The sequence below is a fragment of the Strix aluco genome, chromosome 1, assembly GCF_031877795.1.
Source record: "Strix aluco isolate bStrAlu1 chromosome 1, bStrAlu1.hap1, whole genome shotgun sequence".
NCBI lineage: Eukaryota > Metazoa > Chordata > Aves > Strigiformes > Strigidae > Strix > Strix aluco.
In genome coordinates this window covers 159,602,774-159,621,153 of record NC_133931.1, presented here as the reverse complement: position 1 = coordinate 159,621,153, position 18,380 = coordinate 159,602,774, and the positions used below count along the sequence as shown (strand labels likewise).

Here is an 18,380-nt window from a genome sequence, read left to right as displayed (position 1 = left end):
TTTGGTTCTATTCTTTAACTTTTTAGTTGGTATGCCAAAATAGGCATAGGAATTGAATGCAGTTCTGAACAGTGAAGGAAAACTATACCAACTGTTCTGTCTTTCCACCCTCCCTGTCCCCCAGTATTGACGATTCCACCCAAACTAAGAAAGCAGAGGGTCAGATTCAATACTTCAAAAGCACATATATACCAAATGAAGCACATTCATGACTATCTGTAAAAATTGTGACCGCAGTGATGAATACAGAGTGATACTCCCTGTGTGATTTTGTTTTTAATTTTTGACTATGTCAAGCTTCTCTGTCTTATTCTTTTGAAACCAAGAGGATGAATTAGTGAAGCAGAGAGACAAGGCAGGCCGTACAGGGGGTTGATGACTTAGAGGCTAGTACTGTTTCCAAACAAGTTTTTCCACATTTCCTTTTGCATAGCTTCCTCAATAGTAGCTGTCAAAACAAAAGAAGATTTTCTCAGTAGCTACGGGGATCAGTAAAAGAATAGAAATTTTCATGAGCTACTGTTTGGGGAGGGGTTTTTCAGCGGTTGTGTTGTTTCTGAACACATTATCTAAAATACAGGTTTATTTTTTGTTGCAGAAATTAAGGTTTTGCTCACATTTTATCCCTTTTTAAAAGGTTTTTTGTTGTGATTTAGGATAGCTCTTTTGTTTCATAAGTTTTTTTAGAATATTGTCACCAATAGCCTCCCATTATGTTCAATAATTAATCAAATTGTAGAAGTAGCAAACATTTTTGTAGCTAAATCGTTCTATTCCTAATATTCTTCCATAACAATGCAGGTCTTTCTCCCCACCCCCCACCCCCAGGTATGAAACTATGGGTGGGAGAAAATCGTATAAATCTAACAATTTGCTTTAAAAATATATATTAGAAAAACCAGGAAACTGGACAGAGGTACTTGTTCAACCTTAACTCTCATTAGTAGTGAGAATTATTTTTTTCCTTAACAATAAGATGTAAGATAAGCATAGGAAAATGATATAAAGAGATTTTGTTATGCATTTTTAAAATATTTCTGATTATGTGTTCTTCTGCTTTTAAATGTTTCGTTCCATTTTTACCTAGACAACAGAATTAATGAAAAATTACTTCAAATCTCTAGCTAGGTAACACTAATGATAAAGTGGCAGCGAGAGCAGTTTGCTAGCAGTCTTTAAGTTGAAAACCTATTTTTATGAACCACCAAAAATACACTACAGATAAAGGAATACACGAGAAGGACTTTGTCAAGTAACTCTCTGTGATTATGACATTTAGGGCAAAATTTGTAGTGAGTACTTCAGTCTGCTGCTCACTTCTATTCTTACGCTCTAGTGTTGCACTACTTTGAAATAATAGGAGCCTGGCACCCAGGATCTCGGCGCCAGGCTGAGGCCCTGTGCCACCCCGGTGTGGTGCTGGGGTGGTGTGTTTGGGCACAAGGTGCTGTGCACAGCTGGCTGCAGGCTGCTGGCCAGATGTGCTGTGCTGCCCCAGCCAAAGCAGGGGCAGGAGGGGAAGTGATCCTTCTGGTTTGTGGTATAAGCAATAGTGCTTAAAAGCATTTGTCTTCTCTTGTCAAAATTCCATCGTTAAGTAGTGTGGTAGTGATCATTAAAGGCATTGGAATTGTCCTTTAATTCAACTCAAAGCAATTGCCCTTTGCTCTTGCCTGTGCTTTTATGCTGGTATGAATTTTGTTTTCTCACTTAACAAATTCTCTGAGATTTGTAAAGGGAATGTATTTGTTTTGTTAAATGTCAGAGTACTGATTCATGAACGAATGTTCTTCAGTATTTCTGTGTTTCAGTTTCTATTGCTGTGAAAGTCATTATATGTTTCATTACATGAGACTGGAAATTTTGGGAGACCTGTATTATAAATTACTTGATTCACTCACAATCCCTTTTTTCCCCTTTAAGTTCCTTTTTTGAGGGTAGAATTAATTCAGTGTCCACATGTGATCCAGTGCGACCAAACCACCATTTTTCAATTGTACCAAAACTACGTGGTATGACTGAGTTTTAAATATGCTGCCTGACAGGGGTGGTCTAATGCTTTCTAGATACATAAATTGAGGGTGTTTCCACTTATAGCAGAGCCTGCGTTGCAGTGCCTGTCTTTAAAAAGATTAGTCAAGCTGACTGGTGTAGGTTATGGGTTTTTTTAGATTGTACCTGAAATGTAAACCTTCCAGTACTAAAAGGGGGCTACAGGAAATCTGGGGAGAGACTCTATCAGGGAGTGTAGGGATAGGATGAAGAGTAATGGTTTTAAACTGAAAGAGGGGAGATTTAGATTAGATGTAAGGAGGAAATTCTTTCCTGTGAGGGTGGTGAGACACTGGCACAGGTTGCCCAGAGCAGCTGTGGCTGCCCCCTCCCTGGCAGTGTTCAAGGCCAGGTTGGACGGGGCTTTGGGCAACCTGGGCTAGTGGAAGGTGTCCCTGCCCATGGCAGGGGGGTTGGAACTGGATGTCCTTTAAGGTCCCTTCTAACCCAAACCGTTCTGTGATTTTATTCTATGATTCTAAACAAGCAATTTAATCTACATATTTCACCCATCTGTTGAAACAACTGAGGCAAAAACTAGAACAAAGGGCAGTACATTAACTCTCTACATATTTGGAAAATCAAAAGCCAATTCTCTTCATTCTAATTTATATTACATAATACATTCATACAACAGCTGATTTGTTTTAAACTTTTTTCTTGATTAGAAAGGCAAAGTTTCTGATTTTTTTCCATTTTAGATGCTAATACCAAGTTAATCTTCTTTATACTGAGTAAAATAGAAGTGCTCAAATGGATTATAGAGATTAAAAAAAAAAATTGTTTTTTTCAGTAAATCTGTTACTTGATAATTCATAGGCATTTATTAATGTACCCTAATTTATTTTCTTTTCTAAAATATCAGGTTATCAGCACTTCAATTACAAACTGAAAGTTTATATCTTATCTGCTTCTTAGGAAGCTTTCATGATAATACTTTTCTTTAGCACTACATTTTCATGTCACGGAAAACATTCCAGATATACCAGGACAGGCTTTTTTGTTCATTTGTAGTATCCCTAAGGAGAGTGGTGGCCCATGGTTAGGTGTTTCCGTTACCTAATTTTGTCCTTTGTCGAAGTCTTCATTTTCTCATGTTGAGGTGTGTATGTTTGTGGGTTTTCTTGTGGTTTTTGGGCTGGGTTTGTTGGTTGGTTTTTGTTGGTTTGGGTTTTGGTTGGTTTTTTTTTTACTGAAACATTGGGATGTAGCTACATACATTCCATTTGTACAAAAATAACAAGGCTGTGTTATTAGCCAACAGAAAAAGGGCACATTGCCACTTAATATATATGAATAATTAAAAGCATAAAGTGAATTTGCTTTTTGTGTTTCAGAAAAGTGTGATGAACCTCTGGTCTCAGCATTACCCCACTCCTCCTTCAGCAGTTCATCATCTATGACAAGCAGCTACGTGCCAGGGTATGCCAAGTTAAACAAGAGAGGAGGTAAGGAGCGCTCTACCTTAACATTCAGATACTTAAAGAAAAACTAATGAATGATATTTTTAATATGAAAATACTTTTTATGTAAAATATTATTGCCTATGTTTGCTTTAACAAAGTTTTAGCTGTCTGACAGACTGTTTTAGTAAATGGAATGAATTTCTATTTCATTGTGTGTGACAGTAATTGCACTTCATTGCACCTTGGGGAGAAATACTCTACTGATAACGTGTAGCAGGATGGGCCAAATGCCTAATGTCGATGGAGTCATCCGGTACGGTTGTATAACTGACTTCAGTTGAAAGGGCATACCCGTGTTCATTGGGTAAATGAGCATTTGCAAGGTCATGGTTGTTAGAGCAAAACAGCTTTGATGTGCTTTGTTGATTTAACTCGTTTCTCACCTTAGCAATGATTGATGTCATTCAGTTTTTTCGACCACCACAGGAACTTTGCCTTTTGCATGTATTTCTGTAACACCACACGGTGTTGTTCAGAAGTAACAAAGCCACCTCAGTTTTGGTGGTTGGAAGAATAGGGGCATAAATTTGTTCCACCTAGTCGTCTTATATCCTTAGGGCTAGGCAGATTTGTTTCACGGTCTGAACACAAGTCTTTACCTTCACCCATAGGAATTTTCATAGCTTTCCTTGATATTTGTAGATGTCTGTATGTATACCATTTTGATATTGATCTCTAAATTAATTTCACATGAATGATGCATTTAAACATGAAACTTAACAGAAAATTTGTATTCTGAATACTATTGATTTTATTTTTTTCTAAATAGTATCAAACTAGAAGTCCTAAAATGTAAAATTTCACAGATTGTTGTCAATCAATACCAAATTTTATCTTCCACTCAAAATACACGTCAAGGGTATAATAAATTGACTTAATGAACCTAGAATTTAGAAATACTTTCACTGTAGGAATGAAGGAGAGCAAGTGACTATAGTGCCTCAGTCTTCTGAATCCTGAAGATCTATGATAATGACAAAACACCAGACATGAAGCAGGTTGGTGTAGTTGAATTGCTGCTTTATTTTTCCTTCTCCTGCAGGAATTATGTTGCTCCTGCCTGGTTACCATATTCTGCCTCCTAAGAAAAAAAATCAAACCAAACCACAAAACCATTGAAGCAAAAGTGACAATCTTTTGTCTTCGGGTGTTTGTAAACAAAACCTGAAATACTATCAAATGGTGGAACATTCCTGAGGTTAAAAGCAGAATATGTTGTATTGTAATTATAGCCTAGGCTGCCCATGTTATCCACAAATTTTTTTACACTACTGTTTGTGCAGCTTCTGAGCCAAAAAAAAAATCCCACCTTATGATCAAAGCCATGAATTTACTGTTAGCCTAATTGTAATCTTAATCAAGGAACAATTATTGCCTAGCTATTATCACCAAAAAAAAAAAAAAGAAAGAAAGAAAAAATGCTGTTAGTGATAAGAGTCTCAATAAGTCTCAATAATAAAACAGACTATACTTCCTTGTGTCTATCCCTTTCCCTAGTGTTACGTCAGTGCCGTAGTTCCTCTGAGTCTTGCGGTGGATGGTTGTAGCTGGCATGGGGGCTATGGTGTATTGACAGCGTCCCAGACTCTTCACTGGGAGGAGGATGCAGATGGATGCATCAAGACTTGCTGGTCAAACTAAAGAGCAAGAAGAAAATGCACTGACAGTGGAAGCAGGGACAGGTATCCTGGGAATAATAAAGGGACGTTACCCGGTTGTGTAGGGATGGGGTCAGGAAGGCCAAGGCGTGGCAGGAGCTGAACTTGGCAAGAGACACAAAGAATAATAAGAAGGGCTTCTACAGGTATGTCAGCCAGAACAGGAAGGTCAAGAAATGTGTACCCCCACGATGAACATGACTGGCAAACTGGTAACAACCGATGAGGAGAAGGCTGAGGTACTCAATAACAGTTTTGCCTCAGCCTTCACTGGCAGTCTCTCTTCCCACACCTCCTTAGTAGACAGACTGCAAGACAGGGACTGGAGGAACACAGTCCCTCCCACTGTAACAGAAGATCAGGTCTGTGATCACGTGAGGAACCTGAACATACATAAATCTAAGGGACCTAATGAGATGCATCCCAGAGTCCTGAGGGAACTGGCTGATGTAGTTGCCAAGCCACTCTCCTTTTCATATCTGAAAAGTCATGGCACTCGGGTGAAGTCCCTGGTGACTGGAAAAAGGGAAACATTGCACCCATTTTTAAAAAGGGTAGCAAGGAGGACCCTGGGAACTACCAATCTGTCAGCCTCACCTCTGTGCCTGGGAAGACTGTGGAACAGATCATCCTAGAAGCTATGCCAAGGCACATGGAGGACAGGGAGGTGATTCAAGACAGCCAGCATGGCTTCACCAAGGGTGAGTCTTGCCTCACCAACCTAGTGGCCTTCTGGGATGGAGTGACTAAATCAGTGGACAATGGAGGAGCTATGGATGTCATCTATCTGAACTTCTGTGATGCCTTTGACACAGTCCCCTACAGCATCCTTCTCTCTGAATTGAAGAGATATGGATTTGATAGATGGACTATACAGTGGATAAGGAATTGGTCACATCCAGAGAGTAGTGGTCAATGGCTTAATGTCCAGATGGAGACCAGTGACAAGTGGTGACCCTCAGGGGTCTGTATTGGTACCAGTTCTGTTTAATATCTTCATCAACAATACAGACAGTGGAATCAAGTGCACCCTCAGCAAGTTTGCAGATGACACCAAGCTGAGTGGTGCACTTGACACACCTGAGGGATGGGATGCCATTTAGGGGGACCTGGACAAGCTCAAGAAGTGGGCCCATGTGAACCTCATGAGGTTCAATAAGGCCAAGTGCACAGTCCTGCACCTGGGTCAGGGCAATCCCTGGTATCAACACAGGCTGGGCGATGAGTGGATTGAGAGTAGCCCTGTGGAGAAGGACTTGGTGGTAGTGGTGGATGAAATATTGGATATGAGCTGGCAACATGCACTTGCAGCCCAGAAAGCCAACTGTATCCTGGGCTGTATAAAAAGAAGTGTAACCAGCAGGTCAAGGGAGGGGATTCTGCCTCTACTCTGCTCTGGTGAGACCCCACCTAGAGTGCTGTGTCTAGCTGTGGAGTCCTCAGGAGAAGGAGGACATGGACCTGTTGGAGCAGGTCCAGAGAAGGGACACAAGAATGATCAGAGGGCTGGAACACCTCTCCTGTGAGGACAGGCTGGGAGAGATGAGGTTGTTCAGCCTGGAAAAGAGAAGGCTCCAGGGAGACCTTATTGCAGCCTTTCTGTACTTAAAGGGGGCTTGTAAGAAAGTTGGGGATGGATTTCAGTAGGGCCTGTAGCAATAGGACAAGGGATAATGGTTTTAAACTAAAAGAGGGTAGATTTAGACCAGATATAAGGAAGAATTTTTTTACAATGAGGGTGGTGAAACACTGGAGCAGGTTGCCCAGAGAGGTGGTAGATGCCCCCTCCTTGGAAACATTCAAGGTCGGATTGGACGGGGCTCTGAGCAACCTGATCTAGTTGAAGATGGCCCTGCTCATTGCAGGGGGGTTGTACTAGACTAGATGGCCTTTTAAGATCCCAAGCCAAACTATTCAATGATTCTATATCAATGACAACACTGACATGGTAGGATCTGCTTGAGGTTAAAGTGTACGTGTTTCAGGGAATGAGGTGAGGGGAGCTGCACAACTAAGCAGGCCAAGCTGTAGACATGGGAGATCCTCAGGCAAGTGGTGCCCTTGCCACTGGGACATCATCCCCTGTCTACAAGCAGAGTGAGCAGTGCTGGTTGCACCAGCAGGTTCTGCCAGTTGTCTGGAGATCATCACACAGAAAAGGACGAGTGAGGCCTGGTGTCAAGCTAGGAAACAAAATCCATAAGTGTGTAAGAACACAGGATGGAGCTGGGCATGGATACACCTATGATGTGGCTCAGGTAGATCCTGGGGACAAAAATGGGGTCCCCAGACTCATGGTCAGGACGAGTGGGTCCCCCAGTGGGTAGGGCAATTATAACCAGTTGGTACCCTCAGGGCCTTGACACTGATCTTTGTTTATTAGTCTGCAACTCCATTTGTCTGAATTCTCTGTATGTGTGTTTTACATGTGTAGGATTCTTGTTCTTTGATCTCTTTTTCTCTTGTTTTTTGTTCTCTAAAATCATTTTTAGCCAGCTCCCAAGGTTGCTTTCTTTTAATGACTAGTAATTGACCTGGTGAGTTTCTTAAAGCCCTGCTCCCTCTGGTACCACCCTGTGCCTGTACTTTCAATACCTCTGCTATCATCCTGTGATCATAGTCCTCTACACTACGTTTTTATTCTACAGTAATAGTTTGTTCTCTGCAGAATACCTACTTTAGGTACAGAAATATATCAAAATTGTTATACCGATAGTCACTAGCCTGTGCCATCACAAAGCTAAGCTAAAGGTAAAACAGATTAGGCTATGTTACCTGCTTGTTAGAGAATTAGTATTACAACTAAACAAGCTAAACAGAAGTCAAAGACTAGCTTAGCGAAAATATGACTGACAAGCTGGAGTCCTGCAGCCCTGCTGAGCTGATGCAAAGCCTGTCAGGAGCATTGGCAATGTCTTTGGTTTTATGCCTGCAGACTAGCGGATAACATTGTTTATTGCTCCAGAAATTTAGAAGACTTATGAATGAGAATAGATGCCGTTTTATGCTGGTTTCAGGATTTTACTTCAGCATTGCCTTTATTTTGTTACGTGCCTTTTAGTAATTATTCTTTCTGTTGCAATATGTCTGAACGTGGGTTTTGATAGGTTGTTGGGCCTCTTAATTTGTGTTTTCAACTGTTTGTTGTCCAGATGAAAGAAGTTAAGGAACAGTTCAATTCTAGAACACTGCTCATCCTTTACATTAAATTCTGCTGTATCTGATCGCAGTGATGTTCATTTGCATTCTATTCCCTGTTCTAAAATAGAAAAAAAGTCACTAGAATCACTTCAATAAAATAAAACTTTGCATCCGCTTGGTGGGGAGGATCTTCAAATTGATTTTAGATGACTATTTCTCCTTTTGGTTTACTAGACTACTTATTCTATTGGAAGTGAAAGGCAAATCAGACATCTGGAATTTAATTTTTTGCCTTTAGTTATATTTTCTCTCCCCTTTCTTACCCTTGCAATCACTACAGTGCAGTTTCTTTTAATGATGTTTCTTCAGCAATGTGATCTGCAGTGCGGTCATTAATCAAACATTCGCTTAATTTCCTCTATCGAAAGGTCATTTGAAATTTAGTTGCATCTATTTGCTTAAATAGCAACTTCTTTAGACTGTTGTCCTCCATCTCTTAATACATATGATAATACATACTTTTCAAAACTGAAGCTTCCATATATATATAACCTATTTTTGCTTTCCTAATTTTAGTGAGAGCAAAAGTACTGCAGAATTCAGGAATGTGTTTAAAATGGGAACTCAGCCTTCATTGTGTTTATGCTTTTGCTTCTACAAATGATGGAAAATAGCTCAGTTTTAATGCTGAGCTATTTTACAACATCATGGAGTTACAGATATTGCTAATCAAACCAGTAATAAGGGAATCCAATTTTTTTTTCTCTCCAAAGAGTCGTTATCAGATAATAGGTTCCCAAATCAAATGTACTATTTAAACCACACTGTGCTCAAGTCATTAAATGGAAAGAACTCCCCCTCCTCTAGCCCCAGACCCTGTGAATTAAGGAAACGCGCATTTGAAAATTCTAGTCTCCAACCCAATTATATTTTTCTTTGCCATTTTCATGGCACTTCACTCTAGACTGGCCAAACACTTCAGCAGAATAGATCATATATTTTATTCTATTGATTAAGACACTGATTTACTGAACAGTCACATCATGTTATTAAGAAGGTTGCAGTTGTGACTAGTTGTTCTGGTTCAGTTTCCTGCTATAAATGTTGCAATTGGAAGGATGCACATCAAAGAGTTTACTATTTTCAGCAGTTTTTAGGAGGCTTCAAAAGCAGAAACATCATTAATTTATTCCTAATGTTTGATATCACTCTGTTTACAAATCTCATAACTAGTGATCTAGGCAAACAGAACTAAAACTGCATGGAATGGTATTGATCTGGAAGCTGAGCCTCCAGGGTGTATGTGTAGGGTATTTTGCTATGTCAGTATATCAGAATATTTTACATTTTCCACAGCTGTCTGCTCAGAGCCCTGTAAGCCTTCACTGACTTACAGATTTGTACTTATACTTATTTCAAAGGAAATGCAGATTTGATGGACAGAGTATAACTCGATTAGAAAAGTTAACATCTCTAGATCTGTTTAATTGGTGCTTCATAATCTTCTGTGTTGCCCCTTGTTCCTGTTCTGATCCTTATTTCTTGTTAGGGTAAGCAAAGAGAAGTATACTGAGCTTTTATTTGGGGAAAAAAAAAAAAGAAGTTATGTTTAGTTAGAGGAAAAATTGGTGATTGTAGAAACAAATATTCAGTGGCTACCTGCAGGTCTGTCAGTCTTTTGCAAATTCATACCAAAATGTATTAAAATTTGAAGCCTCAATTTTTATGTCAGTGAGTAAGAGTCTTTGATTTATATAATTGTTACAAGTATGAGTCTGTGTTTTCATAATCATGAAGAACCAGAGGTCTGGGGGTACAACACATGTGTGCATTTTACACTGGCTCTGTCATTCACTGCTCTCCAAAGCACCTCAACTGTCTCACGGGCTGCATTCCCTCTTCTGCCTTCCCGGGTGCTTTCAATCATAGCAGCTGTGACAAGCAAGCAAAATGCTTTCATTTTATTATCCTGGAAAGAAGTAGGGAACAAAAAGGCCGCACTAAATGTAGGCTATTTTGTCTTTTTGTGAACAAAAGAAGGTGGTTCCTCCACTATACTACTACTTAACAACATATTTCACTGGAATTACAGCTGGGCAAAGCAATTGCTGCTATCCCTGTCAGGTCTGCAAAGAGGGGGTGAAGAACCTTTAAAACTTTAAGTGTGGCAAAACTTACCTGGAGACTGGAATGATGCCTTGAATTGCATAGTGAAAGTAGGTTTGGGGAAGCTAGAGTGTGGTGACTCCTAACTTCTGTTAAAGGCTTATAAGCAAAAGCTTAGACTTAAAAAGCTAAGCGGCACTGACTTAGCAACTGTTCAAAGGTTGCCGTAGTCAGATTCTATCAAATTATCCTTCTGAAAGTAAGATAATTTTTGTTTTTAAACAACTCTTAGTGTATTGTAGTATTGTAGTATTTTTAATTTTTTTTTTTAATTATAAGAATTACTAGTGTGTTGTTCAGTGCCAGTATAACGAAAGGACAGATTATTTTTTAAATGTCTACAGCTTGTATCAGAAAACAAAGCACCACAGAAGATAAATGTATGTGAGTTTTCTTTTTTGTTCCTGTTACTATCAATTTTGTCTCAATATATGCAAACATCACTAAATCTTTGAATACTAGAAAACCCTAAAACTTTTTAATTTGGACGCACTTTGTAAAAATTATTTTGAATATTCTCTCAGCTATCAGCTCACAGTCTATACCTATGTAAATCAAACATTTCTAAGTGTATTAAATGATCCTCCAATATTTGAAGAAATATGAGAATTTGCTACTCTGAAAAATATTTTTGTTTTCAAAATGACTGACACAGGAGTCATTCATGTTGTCACATAAACATATGCGAAGAAGTTATTGACAGCACTGTAACACATTTTAACTGGAACCTAGATAGTAGACTAGCTAAAAAGATTTTGGTGTGCCTTCCATTTTTGTCATACCTGCTGCTCAAAAATAGTCCATATTGCTACCACCTTACTAACTAAAATGGCATCAGAGGAAAGGAGAGTTTTCAATTAGCTCATTCTAGAGCTTTTTAAAAATAGATCTACAGTAGCTTCTGCATATGTGATGGCAAGGTTATAAGGTTTAACATCTTATGACCTGCCATCAGTACAATCAATGGACTGCATCACATCGTAAGGAGGATTCTTACCACACGTTTGATATAATGCATTATCAATCTTTCTTTTAATGGTTCCCAAGCTATTGGACCTTACACTTCTCACTAGTACAAGAATTAATGCTGCCCATCATCCACCTCATACCATTTTAATTTAGGGAAGAAATTCTACATTATTTCAACATAATGTAAGGTTATATAATATAATTGGAAGCTGCTTGAAACTGATCAGAGTCTCAGAACTTCAGAAATAATCCCAGCAGACAGTGCAAGTATGAAGGTCATAATGAATCTTTGGATGTATGGAAATTCTCTTTTGCACAGTGGAATATAGAAGAAGAAATTTGACATCCAGGGCTCTCTTTCAAGTCCAGTAGTAGGGGGGAATCTGAAGCTACCAACGGAATTGATAATGGAATACAAGGGAAGTTTCGGTAGGACAGCTGATGTTCGAAAAACATTCCTTTTATCACCACTATGTAACTCCTCTCTAGGCTTTCGTGTTGCTTTTTAATCAGGGTGCTGATCTTGACCTGTTATTGGAACTATTGATGTATATATAAAACAATCAGCAGAAATTTTAAGTTGACATAGGTGTAATTGAGTCAGTATGTTTTTTTCTCAGTGGAGTTTTAAATTTTGGCTTCTGCATGGAAGATGCAAGAATTTATCTGTAATGGGATATGGTTCTTTTATTCCCCAAATCATTCCCAGTAAGTCAATTAGATCTGTTCTGCAGCAGCTCTACTAATATAAAAAAATGCTTGTCAGAGTCTCACCTAAGAAGAAATTGGGGTTGCCTGGCCTTAGCTCTTTTTAGCATGGCTACTAAAACCTCCAGTACCATAACCAATATCACTACTTCTCCAATTCCTTATTACTTTTCTATAACGGTGTTTAAGAGTCGGGTCGACATAGCGCTTAGGGATATGGTGTAGTTGGGAACTGTCAGTGCTAGATTAACAGTTGGACTAGATGATCTTCAAGGTCCTTTCCAACCTAGATGATTCTGTGGTTCTGTGATTCTGTGAAAAAGATTTCATAGAATCACAGGATGCTTTGGGTTGGAAGTGACCTTAAAGATCATCTAGTTCCAACTCCCCTGCCATGGGCGGGGACACCTTCCACTAGACCAGGTTGCTCAAAGCCCCATCCAACCTGGCCTTGAACACTTCCAGGGAGGGGACAGCCACAGCTTCTCTGGGCAACCTGTGCCAGTGTCTCACCACCCTCACAGTGAAAAATTTCTTCCTTATATCTTACTTATATCCTTAAATCTCCCCTCTTTCGGTTTAAAACTGTGACCCCCTCATCCTATCCCTACCCCCCTGATCAAGAGTCCCTCCCCATCTTTCCTGTAGCCCCCTTTAAGTACTGGAAGGTTGCTCTAAGGTCTCCCCAGAGCCTTCTCTTCTCCAGTCTGAACAACCCCAACTCTCTCAGCCTGTCCTCATGTAGTTTTCTTTTTGACAGAGCGAACGTAAAAGAGATAGTTTGTGTCAGCCTGGATTCTGTGAGCTGTTTGGGCTTGTCCATTCATGGGACTTGCCAGGAATTTACTTTGAGTGTGAATCTCAAAGTTAGGCGGTGCTCAGACTGCATTAACATTGTCCAGATAGGGACAGTGGGGAGCTAGCGTGAAGTAATTAGCGCACCGTAGATTTTCACCTTAAATTCTGCAATCTCTTTATGTCAGCAAGACCTTTGGGCACACTGAGAATGCCTGTACAAATAATAACTCATTATGTTTTGATTAAAACCCTCTTAGAGGAAAGTTCACAGAATCACAGAATGATCTCGGTTGGAAAAGACCTTGAAGATCATCCAGTCAAACCATTAACCTCACACTGACCGTTCTCAACTCCACCAGATCCCTCAGCGCTGGGTCAACCCGACTCTTCAACCCCTCCAGGGATGGGGACTCCACCCCTGCCCTGGGCAGCCCATTCCAACGCCTCACAACCCCTTCTGGAAAGAAATGCTTCCTAATAGCCAGTCTAACCCTGCCCTGGCGCAGCTTGAGGCCATTCCCTCTTGTCCTATCGCTTGTTACTTCGTTAAAGAGACTCATCCCCAGGAAGTGTTGCCAGTGGTTTGTAAATTCACTGCTCAGGTTACTGAATGCTCTCTTTTATAAGTAGATAAGCACTTAAGAATAATGGATAGAGTAGCATAAAAGAACAGTAACAACCATGAGAAAAATAGTATCATCCACTTAGCTTTTGTCTGTCTACAAGAGAGCTCTTGCTGAGTAAGACTTTATAAATAATTAAAACATGGTTGCCTTTAAATAACTAAATAAACAGCAGTTCCCTTTCTGTAAATACATGCTTTAGATAAATACACATTGTACAATCCAGGACAGTTTATTTGCTGAAACTATGCCATGTAATACATAGTAGATCAAATTTAGGTGATCAGAAGTCAGGGAAAATTAAATGTTGTTAACCTATTAAATAATTACTTAATTTTAAAAATGTGGGAAACAAGTTATTCATGAATGAAAAAATAATCTCTAGTGCTTCATTTATTAATGCAATTTTAAATATGTGGGAAACAAGTTATTCATGAATGAAAAAGTAATCCTCTAGTGCTTCATTTATTAATGCAACCTTAAAAACATGTTTGCACTGGACGTAGCATTCTTTGTGTTGCACACATATAAACAACAGTATTTCTGCAATGTTTTAGAAAGACTATAATTAATTGATGTTTTGCTTTGGTTGTTTGGGGGTTTTTAGGTGCTCTTGGGGTTTTTTTATTCACTTCAAGATGCAGCTCCTGTAGGAGCATCTTTACCTGTGAGGGTAAATGAAAACTCTTATATTTTATTAGTAACATGGCCTTTTGGTATTATTCCTAATAAAATTTTTGTGTAACACTAACTTCAACCTCTAGGTATTTTCTTCTTTTAACATCCATAAATAATTCAGGCTCAGCTCATCATTTGAGAGTTCTTTTGGAACTAGAAAGAAAAGTCATGTAGGAAAGGTATTTGTCCCCTCACGGCTATTATTTCTTGGTCAAATATTATTGCTGAATTCATATAATTTTCTGTATGTCTTTATCTGCCTCATATCCTACCACATATCAATTTTGCTTATTCCTCACCTTCAAAATAAATAGCTGGGCACCCTGCTTTGATTTGTAATGCAACTCACTTCAGCTCCATGAATACTTGTATCTCTGTTCTGAAGACAGTTGTGATTGCCACTCAGTTGACCGTAGCACTTGTTTTCTGTGCTTCAATGATCTGGCCCTAATGAAATATTTTTCATAAATATCTACATTTTGGAGAGGGAATTCTTAAAAATACAAATAAAAATGTTTGCACTAGCTCATTCCTCTGAAACCACAGGCTCTTTCAGTCTCTGGAGCAATATAAGGGGCAGTAGGAAAAAACATGCATTGCAAGAAGATAGCAGATTTTATGAAGGGGCAGGAAAAAGAAACATCAAAAAGGGGAAAAAAGTTACCAGTGTACATCCAGGTCAGACTGATGTGTTGAAAAAGTAACTTTAAAAAGGAAAAACATCAATCACCCTTTCCATTCAAAACACAATCTAAGAAACAAAGTCTGTGGAAAGTGAAGCTCAAATAATTGGATAAAAATAAAGCATCATTAGCTTATGTTAATTTACCATAGCCCAACGAATACAGAAAGCATGACCGTTTTTTCCAGTTCATAACTAATTTGTTAATTAAAGTGTTCAGAATACCTAATTGGCTTATTTAATACATGTCGAGATGGGGAGGAGGGAAAAAGTATTACTGAGTTCTCTCTTAAACTTTGCGTGTGAAACTTTTTCTACAGCAGTCATTTGCAGAGGTAGCAGTTCCAAGTTCAGCTGGAGACATAAGGAAGATGGGCAGCTCTCTAGGGCCATGGGTAGACGGGGGCAGCAGATCCACCCTGACTATGCTGAGCAGCTAGATTTTTTCAGACAAAAGTCAACTTAGTTCATTAATTCTTTCTGAAGCTAATGAACAGCTGACTCTGTAAGGAAAGGGGCTGTGCTGGTAGCAGGGAGTAGGCAGCCCCGCAGCCAGCTGGGCTGGATCCATGTATCACAGATATACTTAGGGATATACCCTTAGGGATCGGCACAGCTCTGGCCATTTATCCCCAGAGGAGCCAAATTCAGTGCTCTCGACTATCCTAAAAGCCCAGAGATTAATTTGAAGGTTTCTCAAGCAGCACTGGGACATTAACCTGTAAATAGTTAAGAAATTTATTCAGGTGTTCCTACTGGCTTCATCTCTATGCTATCTTGAAAAGGCAGACCTGATTAGCTCTCTAACTCCACTTCAGAATACTTACATTCTTCTTTTCATTTGAGCACAAGCTAATGGTCTCAACTATGAGGTGCCTGACAAGTTTATACTTGAGCTTTATAGATGGAACAGTATACCTGGTCTTTCTCTTTCTTACTGTATGCAATCAGGTGCTTCAAATTTCACATGGATGACTCATACGCATAAGATACATTAAAAGTTCTCAGACACTTCCTAAAAGTCATCAAACTTGCATTGCATTTATTTGGTATGTGCTTCGTAAGCATTCATCAAGTTTACATTCATAAAAGCATCACTTGTACATGGAGGTGTTAGTATTAGTCGGGGATGTAGAGGTGTTAGTGCACAAAGAGTATTGCCAATGGCAGGTTCTTGCCTGCATAAAGACAATTTTTTACAAAAGGACATCAGTCCGTGTAAATCGGGCACTAAATTACATAATCAATCCATTTAAACATTGCAGACATTACCTCTGGTGTCTAATTTCAATTCCTAAAACAGGGAGTGAAGTTTTATCCTATTTAAAAAGCTGGCACACTTTATAATTAAATTTTAGAGTTAATATAAAGGGTGAGATTTTGGCTGCAAAATGAATGATAATGACACTGGAGTTCTGCTAGATGCCTTCTTAACCTGATGCCTCACAAGAAACTTGCCTACACCAGAGTTGGCACATTTAATAAATTAGAAAATTTCATACTTCTGCAGATAATGGAGCTACTGTGTTTGCACAGATCAATGGGAACATGTGGGATTTAAAAAAACCTCAACATAGGAAAACTGGCCAACCTCTTTTGACATGTCCAGTACATTTAGGAGTAGCAGAGGCTGACAGGTTAGATACCCCTGGCTAGTTTATATCTACAAATACTTCAGACCAAGATATAGAGATGTGTGAGACTCATCTGGAATTGTGGGAAAGATGCAGTGAGTGTACAGAAAATGCACTGTCAGTTGTTTCCAAGGTAGGTGCCTCTTGTTAGACAGTATGAGTGTTTCACCCTCTCCTGCGCACAAAACACAGGTTTTCCTTACACAGATGAGTGTAGTGCAACTGGTAGATAGCTTCTTCGAGCACAAAATACTGCCTTTCCCAAATAAGTCATAAACAAGTGTAAATGCTGGTAGAAATGGGAGCTATTTGGCTACCGTTATAACCTCCTAGTACAGTAATATGCTGAAAGAGAGAAAAGAAATAATGTGATGAAATGAGGCTATTCGCCGCAGGATGAGAGAGTGCAGCTATTATTCATGTTTCAGCCTTCACAATTAGACTTATTCACAAGGAAATCTGAGCTACACAGTAAGAGACAGAAGATTAATACTCATTTTTCTATATTACGTATGTCACAAAAAATATCTCTGATCTGGAAGAGTCTGACTTGGCGTGCAGTCCCACATCACAGATTTGCTGTTGGTTGCACTTTGTTTTGTCTCACTTTCTTAGATGAAACTATTTTTTAACCTGTTTGTGTGTAAGACTCACTTTAACATTGATAAAATTTATACAGGCACATGTACATTTGAAGAGAAAAAGGTACATCAACTCATTCTGAACAAGATCACTTACTTTAGAAACCTTCAACTTTACTGAAGCCTTGCATAGCCTGTTATAGGTGAAAGACATGAATAAGTGTTGTCAGAGTGCTCTGAACAAGAGAAAATCCTTCCCTTCAGTGAGAGAATAATTTTCCTTTATTAGGTTATCACTGTAGCTGAGATTTGAGTCAGCTTTGTGCAGAATGGCAGATGACTATAACACTGCAGGGGGAGAAACTGTTGGTGTAATTAAGAAGCAACAATTTAGTTATGCTGACCCAGAATTTTTTTTTTTTTTAAAAAGCTGTTTCTACTGAGATTCATGGGTGTGTATGTTTGATAAGCAGTGGTAAAAAATAAGAAAGCTTGAAAAGCTGCTTTTTGAAAAGTTGTATTTTAGGTGTCTTTGCTTTTCAATATTGACTACCGTCAGATTTAGCATTCCTTCTGGGCTTTTAGGCACTTTACTCTCAATGAGCTAATTCTGCTTTGATTAAGAAATTTGTCAGAAATGATCTGATGTTTGTAAGGATCAAAGGGTCCTGTGGTATGTAAGAATAGTCACTTGACCATGTGTATTAACTACATAATATTTATAGATCAGGAATGAGTAGCTCTAAATTTTCTTACAGCCATCACTGGCTTCTTAGCTTTTCCTAGTACAGACTGGGTGATATGAAGATGACTTTGTTTTGAGGGAAGAATCAGGTGACATTGGGCAATTTTGTAAAAGAGGAGTAAACAAGACTGTTGCTGAGCAAAACAGAGTATTATGCTTTTTCTGGAAGGAAATATTGTTGGGTATAGCATAGTGCTGCACTAAGAGGGCTTTAGCTGACATTCTGCCAAATGTAGAATGCATAGAAATGAGATGTTTCATTTAATACACAAGCCAAGTTGTTTTTTAAATGTACTGAGAGAGATGGTACTTTAACTACTTTGCTTTCTTCAGTACCAAGAAGTTGTCTGTATTCTATGTCGGGGGAAGAATCTCTAACAAAAGCCAATGCCAGAATTATTTAATTTGTTGACTTTAGCAGCTGGTCAGCAGCATCCCCCATAACACATTTTGAATACATAGAGATGATTGTTGCTTGT

General features: G+C 39.0%; 1 protein-coding gene across 1 annotated transcript in view; it reads left to right on the top strand.

Annotated features, from left to right (window-relative positions):
- The window catches only part of CNTNAP2 (contactin associated protein 2), a 1,208,164-nt gene that overhangs the window by 372,986 nt on the left and 816,798 nt on the right, over positions 1–18,380 (top strand). Inside the window, exon 2 of the mRNA XM_074842898.1 lies at positions 3,390–3,500. Within this exon, the coding sequence (XP_074698999.1) occupies positions 3,390–3,500 (111 nt within the window). The remainder of the gene's footprint in view (positions 1–3,389; positions 3,501–18,380) is intronic.